This window comes from Alexandromys fortis, unplaced genomic scaffold (assembly GCF_014885135.2).
Source record: "Alexandromys fortis isolate MF-2015 unplaced genomic scaffold, M_Fortis_MF-2015_v1.1 scaffold_46, whole genome shotgun sequence".
Classification (NCBI taxonomy): Eukaryota; Metazoa; Chordata; class Mammalia; order Rodentia; family Cricetidae; genus Alexandromys; species Alexandromys fortis.
Genome location: NW_026067919.1, coordinates 4,596,217 through 4,617,384, shown reverse-complemented (window position 1 = coordinate 4,617,384; position 21,168 = coordinate 4,596,217). Strand labels below are relative to the sequence as shown.

The 21,168-nt window shown below is 43.0% G+C and overlaps 2 protein-coding genes across 3 annotated transcripts in view; one reads left to right on the top strand and one right to left on the bottom strand.

Moving 5' to 3' along the window:
- Positions 1–1,776, bottom strand: part of Dydc2 (DPY30 domain containing 2) — a 19,078-nt gene extending 17,302 nt beyond the window's left edge. Inside the window, exon 1 of one of the 2 annotated variants that reach the window (XM_050140626.1) lies at positions 1,621–1,776. The gene's annotated coding sequence lies outside the window, so the exon portion shown is untranslated. The remainder of the gene's footprint in view (positions 1–1,620) is intronic. The other variant, XM_050140625.1, reaches the window with a different exon arrangement.
- Dydc1 (DPY30 domain containing 1) lies at positions 1,748–16,729 on the top strand. The gene is made up of 7 exons (XM_050140624.1): positions 1,748–1,861; positions 4,261–4,430; positions 4,895–4,996; positions 9,338–9,424; positions 13,128–13,178; positions 13,791–13,895; positions 16,534–16,729. Exons 2-7 carry the CDS (start codon positions 4,284–4,286, stop codon positions 16,561–16,563), a joined length of 522 nt encoding a protein of 173 aa, XP_049996581.1. The 5' UTR covers positions 1,748–1,861; positions 4,261–4,283; the 3' UTR covers positions 16,564–16,729.
- The last annotated feature ends 4,439 nt before the right edge of the window (positions 16,730–21,168 follow it).

The following is a 21,168-nucleotide window of genomic DNA, read 5'->3' as shown; positions in this document are numbered from 1 at the left end:
TAAAATATATATATATGTAAAATCTCCAATGTGATCCCTGGCCACTGATGTAGCCCTCTGTCATTGGAGAATCCTGGCACAGAATCACCAGCTGCATTCCTGGGACACCTCCATTCCTGGGTCGTTGAGTGACTGACACACTGCTTAAAAGTGACAAGCCCTATCTATGAAGATGCTATCCCTGGTACTTGGCACACACTAAGTACTCAGTAAATATGTCCGAGGGCTCTGTTGCTGGGGGTGTGGAGAGGGCAAAGGGAGGGCTCATACTTTGTTGAGCCTCTGTCAATGAGCAGTGCCGTGATCACAGAAATTAGAAGATAACATGGAGAATCCTGCCCTCACCCAATGTGGTACACACACCATCAGACCTGTGTCCTAGTCTGCTTTTTGTTGCTTTGATAAACACCATGACCAAAAGAAAATTGGGGGGAGAGTGGGGTAGCCTTGGGGGTGTTATTCAGTGTAAAGGTGATAGTCAGACCACTATCAAGGGAAGCCAAGGGAGGAACTTAATGCAAGAACATGAAGCAGAAACCACAAAGGGAATGCTGCTTCCTGGTTTACTTCCCCTGGCTCACTCTCCTCTCTCTCTCTCTCTCTCTCTCTCTCTCTCTCTCTCTCTCTCTCTCTNCTCTCTCTCTCTCTCTCTCTCTCTCTCTCTCTCTCTCTCTCTCTCTCTCTCTCTCTTTCTCCTTCCTTCCTTCCTTCCTTCCTTCCTTCCTTCCTTCCTTCCTTCCTTCCTTCCTTCCTTCCTTCCTTCCTTTCTTTCTTTCTTTCTTTCTTTCTTTCTTTCTTTCTTTCTTTCTTTCTGTTTTTTCAAGACAGGGATTCTCTGTAGCTTGGGAGCCTGTCCTGGAACTAGCTCTTGTAGACCAGGCTGGCCTGGTACTCACAGAGATCCGCCTGCCTTGCCTCCTGAGTACTGGGATTAAAGGCGTGCCCACCTCCCAGCTTCCCAAGCCCACCCAGGATTAGGCACCACCTATAGTGGTCCTCCAACATAAATTAGCAATCGAGAAAATGCCTCACAGATATGCCCACAGATCAATCTGATGGAAGCAATTCTTTATTTGAGAGTGCCTTTTCCCAGGTACGTCTAGGTTTGTGTCACACTGACAAAAGCTAGCAGAGTAACGGGAGAAAGCATAAGAGTGGAGGGTGTCTCTGGGCATCCTGGAGCTGCCTGTGCTTGAGTTGGCTCTGAAAGGAATCTTAAAACTTCCAAGCCACCTAGCAACTGCCCCCAGCGATCAAAGGTGCTTCCTCTGACTTTCAAAGACCTGTTGATTCTCAGGGATCCTATCTAAGGATCCCTGGCCCTAAAGTCTCTGTCTCCGGGTCCCAGCGCTCTGTCCTGACGCTACTCCTCAGTGCTTTCCTAGGAAAACCTGGTTCTCTCATTTGCACATCCCTTCTCCCTGGCGCACGTTTCCAGTCCCTTCGTGAGCACCCCCCCACACACACATACATCGTCCCCTGCAGGCGTTCCCATACAATTTCCCCCCACTGCCTCAGTCTGGATGGAACCTTAGCTCTACCCACAGCCATACACTCGTTGCCAGGCAACGGGACGCGACTCACTCGCCAGCGGCAGGGACCTGCGTCAGTTGCACTCACCAAGGAGGCTGGAGCGGTTCCCTTAGAACCGATCCTCTAGTGTCTCTGCTGAAGCAATTCTCAAAATTACACTTTGCGCGAGTCTCGCGGATCTCACCCGGGGGCTGAGGGCGGGTTAGCTCTCTGGAAGGAGCCGGTGGGCCTGGGTGACAGTCTCTCTCTCACTCTTCTGGCTCCTCCTCCTTTTTTCCTCCTCCCACTTCTCTGCCCTCTAGCCAAACAACACAATAGGAAAACTAAGGTAAGTATCTAGGTTAGTGGTTGCCTGATTGAATTTTATTTACAGGTAAACTGGTTATGTTCTAGCCCAAATATAGTATAAGATAATTATTTGTCGTGTTTCTCTGAAACTCAAATTGAACTGAGTCTGCTGTAATTTTTTTTTAAGTGTTGAATCCAGCGCTGATATCCAGGTCCCCTCTCTCCCGCGCCCTGGCAGAGCAACTCCTTCCATGGCTCAAGTAGCTACTCCAGGCTGGAAGCAGTTATTTCTGCGAGAAGGGCTTTCTTCTGTGGAGCTGGGTGCGCACTGCTGTTTGTTGGGAAGCAACATTTCTTAGCGTAGATGTGACAGCTAGTATTTTCTCACGTAGACAGGTAATAGGTGTTACAGAGATGACACAGGGACCACATGCAAGCCCCACTGAGAGTTCTAAGCAGCTGCCAGAAGTCCCAGATAGACCCTGGGCAACTCCTTAATTAGTTTTCCCCTTGATGACCATTGTCGGGTTCCCAGGTTCCATGTTTCTGGAGGATATCCCATGTTTTATGTAACTAAACTTCAAATGGCATTGAGATGTTCGTGTGGTGGTTTTATCTGGAGGATTTTTCACTGAAGAAGCACAATGGAGTCCAGTCAGTTGCCATAATCCTTTTCTCTATGTGGTTAGGACACCAAGGCAAGTTGGTAGATCAGCTCATCAGTTCTTAGTGCACACTTATGCACACATACATTCCTTTGGTGGCAGAAGCAGTTTCTGTGCCACCCTTCACTGTGAGTCACTAGGGAACCACTCCCTATTTTAGAGAGCTTTTCCATTCTCATATATCATTACAAGATCCCATATATCATTAGGTACATTAGTATTGTACCTAATTGACCCTCTTCTTGGACATTCAGGTGGTATTCCAGTCTGACTACCGTAATGATGGGGCAAACACTGTGTTCACATGTTTCAGTCTTGAGACTGCACCTTTGACATGGGATTCAAGAACTGCAGTGGTGAACACACTGTGATATTTCTAGATGTGACCAAATCACCCTCACCGATGTCAGCTTTACTCTGCCATCACTATTGCAGTCAGGTTGCTGTCTACAAGAGGCAAAAATGCCTTTGCCCAGAGGCAAGCCTTGACACACTGGCACCCGGCACTCTGTCTCCTCTGGCTGCTAGAGTTCTTGCTTCTCTCTCTCCCCCCCCCTCTCTCTCTCTCCCTTGTGAATGTCACTGTTTCTTTAGCAAACTTGAGCTTAGCTCAAATATCAACTTATCACAGAAAGTTTTCCTGGCTTTTCTGGTTTGTCAGGGCCAAATATGTCAAAACATATTTCAGTTTTTATCTTGTATTTACTGATTCGTTATTAAAATTCATCTCCTCAGCCCATCTCCATGCCATATGAGGTCGGAGATAGCCTTTAGGTCCAAATGCAGGCACCTAACATATGCTTAATGAAGCAATATCAGTAGCCTGCCCACAGCGATATATATCCTCACCTCAGCTTCTGCGAACAAGCCCAATAAACTCACCGGGTCACAGGTCTGAGCTTAGGTAGACTCATTTGTTTGGTCTGTTGTTGTCTATCTGCTTGTCCTTCCAGAGTAAACGGAAATAGTTAACCCAGGGGAAGCCATGCAGCAGTCTTCATATCTGAAGACTGGGAATCAGCTGTCAGGGGGCCCAAACTTGCTCACTTGCCACCATGGAGAGATAGTGGTGTTAGCCCTGTGACCAAAATACTCCTTGGGAACTTAGAGGAGCATGTCTCCTAGAAGACAGACAGACAGACAGACAGACAGACAGACAGACAGACAGACATAGGAGCATAGGATGCTCTCGTGCATTCTCTTTCTCTCCCAGGAAGAAGAAGTAGGTACAAACCCTATTTTCATCTGCCAGCCCAGCCATCTGGGTTGTTTACTTAAGTTCTTTGAGTCTGGCTCCCTATCTGCCCATTTCCTGGGATGTTGTGGATGTTAACTGGCACCAGCATAACTTGGCACAATGTGATGAACAATGCTAGTGTCTAGTTCTGACTCTGGGACTAAATGAGAACCTTCAGGATGGAGAAGCTATTTTAGCTAGAACTTTGACAGCATCCTTTTGTAGACCATTTGAAGTTTTCTGGGGCCAGCTTGCTTATGTCATCCCTAATGAGAAGTACCCATGACCAGTGACAGGGTGGAATATTCAGGTAGCCTCCTTTGACTTTACTCTTTGTTTACTTTGGGACTGGGTTTTCTCTGTGTATTTCTGTGTATCCTGGAACTCACCTTGTAGCCCAGGCTGGCATTAAACTCAGAGGTCTGCCTGCCTCCAGAGTCCAGGGATTATAGGCAAGGGCTACCACTGCTTAGCTTGACTTTACTCTTATCTACGCCTAGTCAGAACACTTTTTGGCTCTAATCAAAACTTTTGTAGACGGTTTTGTTCAGGAGTTAGAAATGGAGTCAACATATCTTCAGGAGTGCCTGGGGACATGCCTAACTCAAGGTCTCGCAGAAGTGGCAAGACTTCGCCCAATGGATCCAATCGAATATTTAGCCTTGTGGATTTCTAAGTACAAGGACATTGTGACCTCGGAGAAGCAGGTAAATATGGGTCTCCTTTGAGGGAATTAGAAGAGCACAATAATTAGTTAATATTGTCTATATTTTTATGTTCAATCTTGTTTTTCTATTACAAAAATGTTTATTATCTAAAAACTTCGGGCAATATGTGAATGAATGTAGAGAGGAAGAAAACAGAAAGAAGGCTTCTGTTTTGATTTTAAATATTTTCAACTCAATATTGGCCTTTTCTGACATGTTTGCTGTAGCTTGGTTTTCTTTTTCTACTTTTACCTTTTCTTTATATTCAACATACAATATCAATTGCACATTCTTTGTTTGGCTAAAGCATAAAACTCCCCGAAATTGTTGCATAGTTTCCAAATGAATAGAGCATGGCTTTCTTGACCCTTCTTCTGAAGCTGGTGGTAGGGAGGCTTCTAACATTGCATTGACCTATTGGCCTCTAATAAGCTGTGTGCTGTTGCTTTTTCACCAATTGCTAGAGACAGAAAGATATGATTGATTTGGAGCACGAGAGACAATTAGCACGGATGGAGCAGGAAATGATGGAGCGACTCAAAGCAGAGGAACTCTTGTTTCAGCAGGTGAGATAGGAGCTCCAGTGTGACGGAAGTTAACAGCGGCACCCTTGGTGTGGTCAACCTGCATCCCGAAATACTCCCTGACTCTGGTCACTTAGACATTGCTCCCTAGTATTCCCATCCTTGTTTGGTGAAGAGGAAATACCATGAGGTAAAAAGGCCACCAGGATACTGTGTTGTTGTGGAAGCCAAGAGGACAACACTCAACAGCAGCACTGCTCGTAGGTGCTCATTCAATGCTCAGACAATCTCTCCAGGATCAGTGGTGAGAGTGGGCTGTAGTGCATAGGGAGGGGGATGGCGAGTGAGATATTGCTTTCATGGAGTGTGTGAGGGGAAAGGCAATGGGTTTTATTTTGATTTAGGACCACATGGAACACAAGGAGTGGTGTTAGAAAAGATAGGGAAAAAAGGTCTAAAACCTTTTATCCACAGTATTAAGAGGAAATGGGTCTGGAAAACAAGTGGATGAGCCCTCCTTTGATTGGAGCTCAGAGAGAAAGCATAGGTGGCCTCGGTATAGGTGGGTGCATTGGCTTGTGACATGAAGTGGAAAGCTGACTGTTTCTGGCCTTCTTTATGAAGTAAGAATCAACCGTGGCCACACACTTAAAAATCAAGAGATGGTGTAGGAGGGATGGAAAAATGATGAAGGTTTGAAATAATAACCCTAGAAAGATGGAAAAGTGGATTGATCAAGCTTTATGTGTTGAACATCTCTAAAAAAAAATCCAAAAATGTTTCTAAATATGAAACTTTTGCATGCTTTTGTGGTGTCAAGGAGTGGAAAATTCCACACTTTTAAGCTTGGCTTCCCATAAAAAGTACAGATCTTATTACAGATTCATAAATATCTCCAAAATATGAGCTCTGAACCACTTCCAGTCCTAAATTACCTGTATAGTATAGCATTTGGGACCAAGTATTCACAATAGTACTGTCTGCTTGGACCTGCCCTTCTCTACAGAAGCAGGAATCATCTGTCAGCTGCTCTCCTTCCCTGAGACCATGTGTTCACTCTGGGAATCTACTTCACTTTCTTTGGCGTATCTCCTTCACCCTACTGGAAGAAAACTTAGTGACATTAGAAACTCAACATTTCCCTAACATGTTAGCCAGCAAAGCTAATCTGCCTTGTGTTGAACCCAAAGCATTCCATTTGCAGGGGCTGTGGAATGTCGGATAACATTCTGCAGGAGATGCTATGGCTAATTAAAGAAGTGAATTGGTGGGCAGACATAAATGGGAGAGAGTGGAACCAACAGAAAGGAAAGGGCTTAACAGGGAGTGGATTGCGAGGAGAAATAGCAGAGCGTTCTCTCTTGCTCCCTGAAGTGTTTGAGTTTGGAGGCTGAGGATTTGGCTTCTTCCTTGAAGTCATTTCCAATTCAATACTGATGGCTTCAGTGAGTAACTTGTGGGCACCTTGGGAACATCATATCCTAAACAAAAGCCAGAGAAAAAACTAGACATGGTGATATATGCCTCTAATCCCCACACTGGGAAAGCAGAGGCAGGAGAATCTTAAGTTCCAGGCCAGCCTGGGATACATAGTGAAACTCTGTCAAAAAATAAAATAAAGCAAGCAAACAAAAATCAACAAAAGTTGAGAGAAAATGCTCAAGGGCAGTTGACTTGATTTAAGTTGACAACTGATATTGCTCCCAGTGTCAACAAATTGACCAGTGAATGAAAGAAAAAAAAAAAGAAAAAAGAAAGCCTTGACTAGGTCTAGGTATGGTTAAGGAGCCAGTTTACAGGGAGAGCATAGCCAGAGGCAAGGATATCAGTGAGAGTCCAGACTGAATGTGAACCTGATTGGGCCATAGGAGGAGAGGGAGGAGGGAAGAGCCAGGAGGGTAGAGGGTAGACAAAAAAGGACCTGGTAACCAAAATGTCTGGACTATATAGGGAAGGGCAGCTAAGGAAAGAGCACCCCAGTCCCTGTGCTGGAAAAGTTTAGTATAGGAGGTGGGGTGTGCTAGCCATACCTTGTGACAGGGATGAACTGAGGGATGCTGGGAGAAGTGAGCAGCCACGTCTACTTTGATATGTTAGCCATTTGTCCCGAGTTGGAGACCTAATATCAAGCTTCCTCACTAAAGCCCAACAATCTAAAAAAAAAAAAAAAAAAAAAAACCTAAGTTTGTAGGGGGACACATTTCTTTGAGCATGTAGATCAACACTGTTCAAATTAACTCATGCCAGCAAATGTCATTCCTTGCTTTGAGAACAAACAAATTATTTAGATAACAGTTTTTGCAAGCTTGTTTTAATATCTGTGAGGAAATTGCACAATGATAAAAGGAATCAATCTTAGCCGCGTGGTGGTGGCACACACCTTTAATCCCAGCACTCAGGAGGCAGAGACAGGCAGATCTCTGTGAGTTCGAGACCAACCTGGTCTACAGAGCTAGTTCCAGGACAGGCTCCAAAGCCACAGAGAAACCCTGTCTTTAAAAAAAAAAAAAAAAAAAAAAAAAGGAATCAATCTTAAATATTCTATTTTTGACCTTTGCTTTCTTTTCTGAATTAAAATATTATTGTGAGAGTGCATGCCTGTGTGGTTTTCACAGGAGTGGGGAGCAGAGCGTGTGCACACATAGCCCATGATGTGTGGAGGTCAGAGGGCAACTTTGTGGGGTTGGTTCTCTTCTTCCCCTTTTACATGGGTTATGGGGACTGAACTCAGTGGTAAGGCTCACTGGCAGTACTTTTACCCACTTAGCTGTCTGATGACCCTTGGCCTTTGCTTTCAATGTGAGTTAAGATTATGGGGATGTGTGCATCATCTGTGAAGGGTGCTCGTTGCCTTCTTCTAGTGTGGTGTCGTAGCCATTATATACAACAAATCGAATTGTATTTTGTTATTGAGGTAAGAAAGCATTTCATGTCCCATTGTGCCTTTAAAGTGTGTCATTCAGCATCTCTGCCTTCTTCTTTTCCTATTGTTTTTTTTTTTTTTTTGGTGACAAAGTCTTATTATATTAGCCCAAATCAGCCTCCAACTTCAGGTCCTCCTGTCTTAAGTTCTTAAAAGTTGGGGTTACAAGTGTGTCACTGCATCCTGCTCCTTTGTGTGATGATATCAGTGTTTTGAATGCCACAGCATAGCTTCATCACGGCACTCCAAAAATATGGTTGGGCAGTGTTGTTTGATCCTTAGTGCCACAATGTTGACACATGTGACCTTTGTGATGACTGCTTCACTCTTTTGTTGCCAGTGAAAAGCAGCCTTCGATGATTCACAATTGGACGAGCCGAGCTGCCTTTCAACCAAACTTTATTTCCAGATCCTGGAGTTTGGATGCTATATCACTTTTCTTTATCATTATTCTTTTGATTTTATTTTCCATCAACATTGCAGAATGCGCATGGAACTCTTGGCTTCTGAGCTGCACCCAAACAGGAGCTGTGTCCCATTTGGTCCACAGGCTTTGCTGCTGACGTCTGTCCTAGTGTGACAACTCATGCTGCATTAGGACCACATACACTGTTAGCTGAGGGTTGGGAGACTGTCTGGGCCTTGGACCAGCTAGGCCTTTACACTGTCCACCTGGTAGGCGTGGAGTCCGAATCCACGTTGGATGCCAGATGAAGATGGACGCTTAAAAGAAATCCCATGTTAGCTCAGAATTGAGAATAATAGACAGTTATTTGTTTAGGGAGTAGACTCACAAATCAGAATCCTCTGCTGGAACGGAGAACACTAACCGAATCAGGCAGCCAGAAAAGAGGCAGATACATGCTTTACATCAGCATAAATAGTATAAGAGGCCACACCCCAGTGGGCGGTTAACTTAAAGGCTATTGGCTCTTTGATTTCCTATAGCAGTTAATCAGCTGTGTTTACAGAGGCACACTTTCATGGGCATCAGACTGTTCTCTTACTGCTTTGCATTCAAGATTTGGTTCTCTCCCAGCCCCAAAATCTCACTCACCTCAGGAAAACCACATTAGTCTTATTTGTAATTTTAAGAACAAAAGGGATATACCTCGGTTCTGTATACACCACCTCCTACCTTTGGTAATTAAAGAAATGTCTTTTTTTATGCTTAAAAAAACTAATCATTGTAGAAGCTGAGTATTATTTGAATATAATAATTTTCCTAATTTCCTGAAATTTAGTTGGGGACTTAAAAATGACACATACGCAGGTGTGGTAGCTCCAGTAACGTCAGCACTGGAGAGGTGGAGGCAAGAGGACCGTTATGAGTTAGAAACCAGTCTGGGCTACCTAGGTGAGACTCGTCCAAACAAACAAACAGGAGTGGTAGAGCTGATGTCTAGCTATTGTTCTGTTATATCTGCCATACGATTTAAACACCTGTGACCATTCAGCAGCAGCTGGCATTCCAACTGGAGCTGGAAATGCAAGAAAAAGAGAAACAGAAGAATGAAGAACTCCAGCGAGCTCAAGCGTTGAATAAGGTAATGTGAACTTTGGTAAGTGTCTGCTCCTTAGAAGCCTCTGGACTCTTCGGGCTGTTTCTTCCAGCCGTGCCAGACACCTGTTCCCCACCACACTGGGACTTCAAGCCTCAGCCTTTCTGTCTGCTCTCCTGATTCACAACAGCGGCCGCAGCTCAGTGCCACAGGCAGCAAGCAAGGAGTTTAAGTAGTCACGTGTGTGCCTTCGCCAGCCACAGGGGCCTCCAGAGGGGCACTGTCGATGGCTTTGTCAGGAGACAGCTGTTAATTATGCTGGCTGATCGGAAGTTATTTTGGGGGATGAGATAGCAGCATGTTGCTCTTCTTCATGTTAGATATACCAAGAAAGTCATTTACATTTTAAAGATCTGTTCTTATGCTGATTCTTATGTCTCTCATGAAAACAAACAGTGCAGTGACTCAGTTAAAAAAAAGTCCATTTTCAGTGGTAATACATACATAAAGTCAAATCTCTAGTTTGTCCATTAATTGCTGATCTACTGAAAAATGTGTGCCATACAGGCCTGACTTCCGAGTGATTACACAAATGGCTACTGTCTTCCCTACCCAACTACAGCTCCCTATATTGAACCCCCAATTAAAACTGAAATCAGAAGGAAATTTTATCAAATATATGTGATATATTTATTAATGGATTAAATGAGGAAAAAATAATCATTTGAAATGTTTCTTTTTTTTTCCTTCCTTCACTCCGTCCTCTCTCTCTCTCTCTCTCTCTCTCTCTCTCTCTCTCTCTCTCTCTCTCTCTTTTCCGAGACAAGGTTTCTTTGTGTAGTGCTAACTGTCCTGGAACTCACTATGCATACCAGGCTGGCTTAGAATCCCGAGCTCCACTTGCCACTGTCTTCTGATTGCTGGGTTTAAACATAAATTCTTTAAAAACCTATAAGGTGGTGAGTTGAAAAAAAAAACATGAGATATTGGAGGATAAATTCAAGTATCTGTGTAGAGTTTTAATATCCAGATACTGGTGATGGCTTGTACAAGGAGCATTTTTGGAGTGATGTACATAAGCTCACACACGTATTAACATGGAAGCGGGCCATACCCGTGTCTCCAGACAGCAAGCCTCTGTGACCAGTCAACACAACTTTAACACGTTCATGTCCACATTGGCCTAGTGTCGCTCATCTGCACCCTGGGAAATATCCCTGTCTCACTCACCACTCAGACTCCATTGATCTACAGGTGCACCATGTAAATTGTCGTTCTCAGATATATTTGAAGAATCCTGAGTTGAACAGGGGTTGGACTCTGGGGTGTTTGCCTCAGACCCTTGGGGGCAAGAGAGTCAGGAGTTAGCAGGAATGTCTTCCCTGCTGATAACGGGTACTGATTTCACCTCCCTCCTGGTGCTTTTGTTTGTGGCAAAGGATGAGGAACTTGGGTCTGATTGAGTTCCCAAGAGTCACATGTTTTACTTTCAAACATTGAGGAAGAACAGATTTATTTTCTGGTTTTAGTTAAAAGAACTAGGGGAAAGATTAGTGTTGAGTATTCATCTTTATGGTTTAGGGTAGTGGTCCTGTAAGAATATAAACTGCCTGGAACTACTGTGTGGATTCAGGATAAGAACTTTCTAGAAAATCCAGTGTAGCAGTGCACACCTTTGATCTCAGCATTCTCATGGCAGAGGCAGGAGTATCTCTGAGTTCAAAGCTAACTTGGTCCTCAGAGCAAATTTCAGGATAGCCAGGACTACATGGAGAAACCCTGTCTCAAACAGCAAAAAATAAACATAAGAATTTCCTAAAAAAAATCATCTTTGTAAAATAGTACCTCAGATATCCCTATAATTAGGGCGGCCATATGTGCAGTCACAAGATGAGTAATCTTCCAACTGCCAAAATGGCTCATTAGAGTATGAGTCATGCGACTTTGCTGCAAATGATGGAGGCCATAGGAGGTTGGCTTGGTTAGAAGAACCTTCTCATTTAGTAGTGGCCTCTTGTGCTGGGCCCAACATTTCCCCTGCAGCATGTGAGTGTCGTTAAGGACTCATGGAGACCCCTTGGGATTTGGAGAGTAACTTGCACATGGTGAATTCAATTAGGAATATGTCCTCCTGTCTTCTTGTATATAAAGCCTGACTTCAAACTCTCTTTAAAAATCTCTAAACCAAAAAAAAAAAAAACTCTTATTCTGAAACATTACTTTAACATTGTTGCTTTTCATAGTTGCTAGAACTATTGCTTCAATTTTAATGTTTCATCCAGCCTGTTTTTAAAATTCATATTGTTATTAAGTCTTAGAAAATTTTATACAATGTATCTTTTTATGCATTTTCCTTTTGTCTTTGAGAACATGATGTAATTATGTTATTTCTCTATTTCCTTTCCTCCCACTGAGCCCTCCCATATACCTCTCCTTACTCTCTTTCAAATTCATGGTGACCTTTTCATTGTTGTTACACACACACACACACACACACACACACCCCACACACACGTATGTATATATCCCTAAGTAAAACCTGCTCTGTCTATAATGTTACTTTTGTGTATGTTTTCAGGGCTGACCATTTGAGATTGGACACTCAATTGGTGTGCTTGTTCATGGGGAACACTATTTCTCCTGTTCTCAGCATTTCTTAGTTGCCTGCAGTTCTTAGTGTAGGGTTGTGGTCTCATGGGCTTTCTCCTGTCCACTTTGATGTATCTATTATTGCCCTTGTTCAGCTCGTGTTCTCAAAGTCATGGTAGTGAGACTTTATGGATATGACTTCTGACATCACGAGGAGACAGTGTCTCATAGCACCCCCCCCCCCATCCTCTGGTTCTTGTAGTCTTTCCACCCTCCCTGCTGTGTCCCCCGAGCCTTAGGTGTAGGAATTGTTTCGTAGAGGTACACACTGAAACTGGACTCCACAATGATGCATTTTAATTTTAATTGATTGTGGTTTTATTTTAATTTAATTTTAATGTGGCTTAAGTTGAATTTAATGTGGTTTTTCTGTAATGGTCTCTGTCTATTGCAAAGGGAAGCTTCCCTAATGAGGGGTGAGGACTACGTTTATCTCTGGGTACAAGGACAAACATTTAGAGTGTAGTTAGGGATTGTGCTGGTGTAGTAAATTGGTTGCAGGTTCTCCTTCAAGATCCATGAATTCGCTTGACCTGAGCTAGGTTTCCAGTACCAAGCAAGACTCCACTCTTGTTGATCTGATCTTAAGAGATCTGGAGAGCGGTTGGTTCCCACTAAGGTAGGTGTGCTACTACTGTACTCTTAGGGTTAGCGTGCCATGCTGGTCATCGCTGTGGTTTGTAGGCATCATAATGGCTAGGGCTGTTGTTTGTTTCTTTCCTTTGGAAGCTCTCATGGTCTCATGAAACCTTGTCCCCAGGAGAAAAGGCATTCTGGTCAGTTTCAGCTCAGGGCTGTGTGTCTGAAGTGTGTGATATCTTCAAGAATTGAGATTTAACTCCCATCTCCGGTCAGCCCATTTTGAAAGAGTTTTTATTTTATTTTAAAGAGTTATGTCCTATTAGTATATAGTAATAAACGAAGCTGTGATCCATTGTTTTGTGTGCACCATATTCTAGTCACTCCTTGGAAAGTGACATTGTTTTTTTTTTTTCCTATTAAACTGATCATAGCACTTTATAAAAATAAAAAAAAAATTAAAAGCCAAACTTGGAATAGAAATGAACTATATTCGGTGTTTTCTTCATTTTTTTCCTAGGAGATGAGTATGGAAAGCATGGCTCGGGGTGAGGAGCCTATACTGTCAGAGGTGAGAAGGGAGAGCTACTGTGTGTTACGTGAGATGAACACATATCTCAGAAGAGACACCTGACTTTTGCGACAGTGCCTAAAGTTCTAATAAAGGCACTGTCAGGACCGCTGGTACAGGGTGAGCATGGACGTGCGGACACGCCATCATAGTGCCTGCGGCTGGAGAGTTGTGACTCCTGGCACGCCTAAAGCGACATAGTGAGGACCCTGTTTGAATAAACAAAAGCAAAACCAAAAACCCTGTGAAAGCGACAGTTCAAAAGGATATTCTAACAAGTCACAAGTGCGTGGTGCTTCGAAGTAAACCTCAATATGTATAAAATTTGGACATGCAGTATGTACTTTTGTATTTCGAAACTACAATGTCCTATTATATTGCACACAGAATTACTTATAAATTATGGATTTTGAAATTCCAAATGTATTTAAGAATAACTTTTAGTACTTCTTAATGTAATTCTCGTATCATTTACAGGCATCGGTGAATTCTGCTAATTAACAGTGTTTAGTTTGTGTGCTTAATTCAGAAATTTTACATCAAAATTGCAAGAAAAAGAACACGTTCATTTTGAAGGCATGTGGGAGTAAAAACTGACTTCTATGATTGTAGGACTTAACGATGGACTCGGGCAAAACCCTAGCCGAGATCAGTGATCGGTACGGGGCTCCTAACTTGAGCAGAGTGGAAGAGCTTGATGAGCCCATGTTATCCGATGTAAGTATCAAAATGTATCCCAGAGGAGACTGTTTTTCATGTTGATGAAGTCTAGTATACGAGAGGTGGGTTGACAAATAATACTTTTCCTTCATGCAAAGAAGACCAAATGTCTCAGTGCTAACCAGTTTTGAAAAAAAAATTGTACCTTTATTTTATGTGTATGAGTATTTTGACTGCATGTATGTATCTGTCTTTGTGTCATATGTGTATAGTGCCAGTGGAGGCCAAAAGAGGGTGCCAGATCCCCCGGGACTGGAGTTTCCAGAAGTTTGTGAGCTGCCATATAGGTGCTAAGATTCAAACCCAGGTCCTCTAGAAGAACAGCATTGCTCTTGACTGCTGAGCCTCTTTCCCAGGCCCGCTAACCAGATTCTTAACTGGTGCTCTGCCTGTCGATGAGGCATCGCTGGCATATGTCTAACTGGATATATGATATAGCATATATAACCTCTATAGCTTCATAGCTGTCTATGCTTCTATTTCTCAACATCCGTATCTGTGCATTTTACAATTAGATTTTGAAAACACAAACAGAGTAGCATTTGATGTTTATCGTTAGAATGACTGGGAGTTCTACTGTCCATCCCAGTGTAGTTCATGACTGAAGGAAGGGCCTGTGCTTACTGACTCTGATCAGCGGGGGGGGGGGGGGGGGGCCCTGAAAGGAAGGCCATGTGATGGCTAACCTTGGCCATCAACTTGATCCACCTGGAAATGAATTTGAACTGCCTCCATCAGATTAGCCTGTGGGCGCATCCACGGGGGCATTTTCTTGATAGCTGGTTGATGTAAGAGAGCACAGCCTACTGAGAGCTTGGTCTGAATAAGAAATAAGGAAAGTGAGGGAACGAAACAGTAAGCAGTGGTCTGGCCTGGTCCAGGCCGCGATAGCTTCTGCTTCAGTTATTTCTCCATTATTCCTCGGTGATGAATTGCGACTTGGAAATGAAAGCCAAAAAGCCCCCTCCTTCCATGTTGCATTGGCCATGGTGTTTGTCATGACAGAAAGAAAAAAAACTACAACAGGCACATTTTGTTACTTCATTTTGTGGCACTGAGAGGGTGGGCTATGATGAGGATGGAGGAATCTTGATGAGGAAAGAATTCCATACAGAAATCATAAGAAGAAAGAAAGACCCAGGTAGGAGAGAGAAAAGTGTGATGCATAGGGCAATAAGGGATGAGGTTAGGAGACAACAGGAGCCAGACCCTGAAAGGACTTGGAGTTCCTGCTCTGGATCTCAGATATTTTCCTACAGGAAGTGGAGACCTCTATCATCAGAGCTGCACTTTAGAAAGAGCGTCTGGCTACAATGGGGGAGAAAAGTGGGGAACTAGGTGTGAGGAGATCAACCAGGTTTCCATAGTAATCCAGAAAGAGCATGGATGCTAACTGAGCTGAGGGAAGGAGCAAGGTGTTGAGGAGAGTGTACAGGGTGAGAAGGCCTGCAGGCTGGGGTGGGGGGACCCACACAGAATTGCAATATTTAATGGTGGCTACTGAAAGTAAAAGAAAAGATGTGTTTAGGTGTTTCCAAAGCTATTCAGAAAGCAAGGCTAGAAGTTCCTAGTGGCAGAGAGAAGTGAGCTACAAACTAATAAACAGCTCCATTTTTTTTGAGCCCATAGGCCATTGGGAAGGGGCTATAAGAGAGGAAGCAAGGAGACTTGGAACTAGAGATGGCAAGAAGCTGCCAAACAGCCCAATGTTCAAGCTGGGCTTTACAGAGCTGGGAGAGACGGGAGACTTAACAGCAGGGAGCTGGGAAAAGCCAGATCACATGAGCATGTAGCTTAGGCAGATGGGACTTAGGAGCAGAGGGAGTTATTGGGAGGATAGAGGGTTTTTATCAGGTGGAGAGTTAGAAAGGAGCAGGTATTTAAAAGGGAGACCACACGGGGCTGTAATAGTCATCTGCATGCTCAGTTGTGACCAGAATGGACTTGAGTTTGGCTCAAGAAATGGGGAGAGGGGACCAAGAATGAATCCTAGCTTTTAGCCGTGAGCAACTGAGCTGTGAGTGTTATCCTGGGATGAGTTGGTGAACATAAGGAAAGGAAGAAGGGTTTTGAACAGGGAGGCTTTAGTCATGGAGACTTTGAATTTCTGATGATTCTGGGATCTATATGCACATGACCAAAACCCATTTTATGTATGGTATAGCTCTGGTAGGGACAGGAGGGCCATGCAGAAGATTCAAATTCAGCAGCCAAGGATATGTGTGTTAACTGAGCTAGAGGAGGGGACATGGTGTTGAGAAATGAACACAGTGTGTGAAGGCCTAAGTTGTATGTAGGAAGGAGCCAGTAGGATTTCCAGTAAGAGGAGCCTGGACTGGAGAGATGACTACACCCTTAAAGGCCAAAGCTCACAATCAGCAGGACAAGGATGCTATTCCCAATGGCAGGTGGCTCAGGAAAGGGTGTGGCTTTTAGGAAGGGTGTGAAAGACAAGGGTAAGCCCTCATTGGGAGCATCAGTTATAATTATATACTACCTGGGTACACTTTCAAAATTAACCGGAACTCAAAAACCTTCCTTTACAGGATCTCAGTGACAGTACTTAAGCTCTATTGTCTTTTCTTTGTGTCTTTTCATTGTAGTAAAGTTTATTTATTCTGTATTTTTCTTTTAGGTTGCATTAAACATTGATCAAGATTTGTAGGATCAATCAACTGTGAAGAAATATTGTCTACCTGTTTCAGACTTCAAATCACAAGGGCCCTTATATGTAATTTTCCCCCTCCAAACTTGAACTCTACTCCCCTCCACCACCCACTAACTTTGTAAATGGGACTCAAGGGTATCCTTAAAGCAGAGTTTTCTCAGTACATCTGGTTACTTGTGTTATCTATTGTAGAAGCATAACAGAATTTGCTGAAGCAGCAAAAAGAGGCAAGAGATGAGCCAAAAGAATGTACATCTCTACAAAGAACAAAGAAAGAAAGTTCTAGTAAAGCAACTACTACTGAATGAAGTATGGAGGACTCATGAGTTTCAACAAGTCTCTTCTTTCTTTCTTTCTTTCTTTCTTTCTTTCTTTCTTTCTTTCTTCCTTCCTTCCTTCCTTCCTTCCTTCCTTCTTTCTTTCTTTCTTTCTTTCATTTTTTTCTTTCTTTCTTTCTTTCTTTCTTTCTTTCTTTCTTTCTTTCTTTCTTTCTTTCTTTCTTTCTTTCTTTCTTTCTTTCTTTCTTTTGAGAAAGGGTTTCCTCTGTGTAACAGCCCTAGCTGTCCTGGAACTAGCTCTTGTAGTGTGTCTGCTTTAGGAATGAACTGAAAAGCATTTTATATTTATGGTTGTGAGCCTAGCCTTTAATGGCTGAGCCATCTCTCCAGCCCTGAAAAGCATTTTCCAAGTTGCTGGCAGGTGGCACCTCATAGGAACACTTAATCAAACTTCCATGATGCAGCCATATTTGAATGGAGTATTTTCCTATTGCTCTTTTGGTGGGTGTTTTCGAACTTGACTCAACTGTATCTACTCAAGAACAGGTCTGGGGTTTCCTTTTCTTTACTCTCTATTCAGTTGGCTATCCAGGTCCCATCTTCCTTTACAGAGTTTGTGAAAGTATGGTTGTTGAAATGAGTGTTCTCACAGAGGCAGTGGAGTGGGAAAGTCTTGGAAGGTCTTGAGCATGCTTCCCTTCCTTCCTTCCTTCCTTCCTTCCTTCCTTCCTTCCTTCCTTCCTTCCTTCCTTCCTTCCTTCCTTCCTGCCCTCCTTTCCTTCTTTTTTTGTTTGTATTTTTGAGACAAGGTTTCCTTTGTGTAACAGCCCTAGCTGTCCTGGACCTAGATCTTGTAGACCAGGCTGGCCTCAAACTCACAGAGCTCCACCTGCCTCTGAGTCTTGAGTGCTGGCCACCACTGCCCGGCACTTGCTTTTTCTTGATCAGCCAGTAGGCTCAGACAGATTTTTTTGGTCCCTTTGAAATTTCAGGATATGCCTAGCGCCCTTGGGAGAACTTTTACAAAACACTTCCACATCTAAGGCTATGGTGTTGAGTTTTCAGTTCTTAAAGACAAGGATATAAAACCACAAATGCTAGAAAGAAACCCTTTTGCTTTTAATGCTTTTGTATATAATATCATTTTCCCAAGCCATTGTTCAGTTGGAAAGTGAAACAGTGAAAAAACAGGAGAAATTACTTACTTTATTAAATGTAAATATTATCATGCCATACTTGTTCTACACATTTTTCACAAAAAGCTCTGGAGAGATGTGTTCTCTAGGAATCTGCCAGGCACTAGGGTATAGCATGGCATACCATCATTCACACCCATAAACAAAAGTCTGATAGAGCAGGGAACTTGTGGTGATACTTCATTTGTATTTTAGTAAATAAAGCGTGCCTGAAGATCAGAGAGTAAAACAGCCCCACTGTTCAGCCTTACAGACTAGGCAGTATTAGCACACACCTTTAATCCCAGCAGCCACACTAGTTTGCCATAAGAACTGGGTGGTAGTGGTGTACACCTTTAATCACAGTCCTCGAGAGGAATTAAGATGGGAGAAGACAGCTCTCACTCACAGTCTCATTCCAAGATTCTTGGAGGCAGGATTGCCATTTCAGACTGAGGTAGAGGTAAGAGACAGTGTCAGGCTGTTTTGCTTTTCTAACCTTCAGGTTGAACCCCAACATCTGTCTCTGGGTTCTTATTAATTGTGCTATAGGAACTGTGTCTTTGCAGGTCTAACCAGCCTCAGAGTACTCCATCATGGGAGGCTGGAGGTGAGAGACAGAAAGCAGATGAGGAGGGGGGGGGGTGGTGATTTCTTTCTTTCTTTTTTTTTTTAACTTTGCACAGCCTGGGACAGTTCTCAATAAGAATGGGTGTATTTGGCTGGTCACAGGCTGAGACATTGCGGTTCTAAGTAGGGTACAGTTTTTGTTTAAAATACTCCTGACCAGAAGAACTAGGTGGAAAGGGGAGAAGTGGGTATTCTTCACCCTAAAGTGAGTTGGGTGTCAAATAGGGCAGCTAATCCTGGCTGTCCATCAGAGCCATAGACTCTCTTGCTGGTGGAAACTAGGCTTATTTTGGTAGACTGTCTACTGTTGGACCACATCCTGAGATTAATATGAAAGGATCTAGATCTTCTGTCTGAACCAGGCTCAAGGATGCTGAAGAATCCTGGAGAGGAGAACACAGATGGGAAACCGGTAGATAAAAAGGATGCAAGCATAGGTAATTGTCTTAGTCAGGGTTTCTATTGCTATGAAGAGACACCATGACTACAGCAAGTCTTATAAAGAAAAATATTTAATTGGGATGGGTCACTTTCAGTTCAGGTTTGGACCATTATTGTCATTGCGGGAAACAAGACAGTATGCAGGCAGACATGGTGTGGGAGAAGGAGCTGAGGGTTCTTACACCTTGGCCTGTATGCATCAGGAAGTGGTCTGTCTCACTGGGCATGGCTTGAGCATATATGAGACCTTAAAGCCTGCCTCCACAGTGACACTTTTCCTTCAACAAGATTACACCTACTCCAACAAGGCCACACCTTCTTACAGTGTCTCTCCCTTTAGGGGGTATTTTCTTTCAAACCACCACAGTAATTAAATTAATTTCTTCCACTGCAAAAGATGAGACCATTAAAAATGACAATGTTTGCAGACACACTGAATCTGGAATGGAAGGATGCTGATACTGAGCAAAATTAAGGATCAAATTATGTATCAGTATAATAAAAAGTATACACAATTAGGCAACTTTTGTCTGTTCCACCAGCTCTCCACTCTCTCCTTTTTGAGAACCGCTAGATTTATACAGAAGAGAGAATGTTGAATGTCATTACCGCAAAGAAGTGGTAAATATTCGAAATAACAGAAACACTAATTGTTCTATTAGTTGTTACCTATATATATATGTGTGTATGTATGTATGCATGCATGTATGTATATATATATTTAGTACACATAAATAATGTAAATTATGTGTTATTAAAATAAAATACTTCGGGGCTGGCGAGACGGTTCAGCAAGCAAAAGCTCCTGCCGTTAAGCCTGACTCTCTGAGTTCTGTACCCGGAACCCACATGGTGGAAGAATAAAACATTCTTGCAGGTTGTCCTTTGACAATCACATGCACACAGCATGTGTGCGCCTATACACACATAATACACAATACACAATAATACGCAATAAATACACAATAACAACATTTCAAACTTTTTCATATTCACTTTATTTTTGTGCCTGGGAATCTTCAGATTCCTCATGGGCCATGAGAAACTTGTATTTGTAGTACCTTAACTATGATTAACTACAATTCCTCATGTGAAAGTAAAATAACATTTAACTGTTTTGTTGATTACCAAGGTTAAAGTATGTAGAGTTTTTTTTTCTGGATTTATTTTTAAAATCTAATTTAATGTGTGTGTATGTGTGTGTGTGTATGCATGTGTATGTACGCTCACTCGTGCAAGGGCAGATGTCTGTGTTCCATGGTGCATGTGTAGAGGTCAGAACTATACCGGGGACCAGGTTCTTTCCTCTACATTGTTAGGCAGGGTCTCGTCCTCCCACTCTGCTGCATATTCTAAACTGACTCAGGAGCTTCTGGGTAATTCTCCTGTCTTCACCTCCCATCTCACAGTACTGGGACACGTGCTATGAGACACATGCCATCACAACCAGCCCTCTCCCCCATTTTTAACAGGAGTTCAAGGTCAAACTCAAATTATCAGGCTCATATAGCAAGCACTTTTGTCCACCAAACCTTCACATTTACCCTGGTTTTCCTTTAATCAATGGATTTATGGTTTTTAATTGTTCTATGGATTTATGATTTTTAATTAATTTGCTATTTTTAAATTGTGCTACAATTATGATGATGAGGGGTGGTATGCATGTGCCTGTACTTGTAGAGGTCAGAGGTTGGCTTTGGGTCCCTTCCTCTCTTGCTCTCTGCTTTTTAGTTTTTGAAACAGATTCTCTTCAATGAACATGGAGTCCACATCTTGGCTGGACTGGCTGGTCAGTGAGCCCTCAAGACCCGCTGTGGCTAGAGGCATGCACACTCACCTTTGACTTCTAGGTGGCTGTTACATATCCAGATGCAGTTCTCATGCTTGTACAGTAAGCACCTTGCGCACTCAACCGTTTCTCCAGGTTCAGTGTTTTAAAACTGTTGGCAATGCAGATTGCCTTTGCAGAGGACCCGAGTTCCGTTCCCAGCACACACATCGAGAGCTAGAAATGTCTTCTGTTGTTCTCTCTGACTTAGAGAGTGTGACGAGAGGCCTTTTCTGGATATATGGGAACC

What these genes read in the sequence shown, in the direction of transcription:
- Dydc1 (XM_050140624.1), top strand. Translation starts at nt 4,284, where the DNA reads ATGGAGTCAACATATCTTCAGGAGTGCCTGGGGACATGCCTAACTCAA. An exon ending in TTGTGACCTCGGAGAAGCAG is followed by an intron (nt 4,431 to 4,894) that starts GTAAATATGGGT and finishes ACCAATTGCTAG; the next exon opens with AGACAGAAAGATATGATTGA. An exon ending in ATGAGCCCATGTTATCCGAT is followed by an intron (nt 13,896 to 16,533) that starts GTAAGTATCAAA and finishes TTTTTCTTTTAG; the next exon opens with GTTGCATTAAACATTGATCA.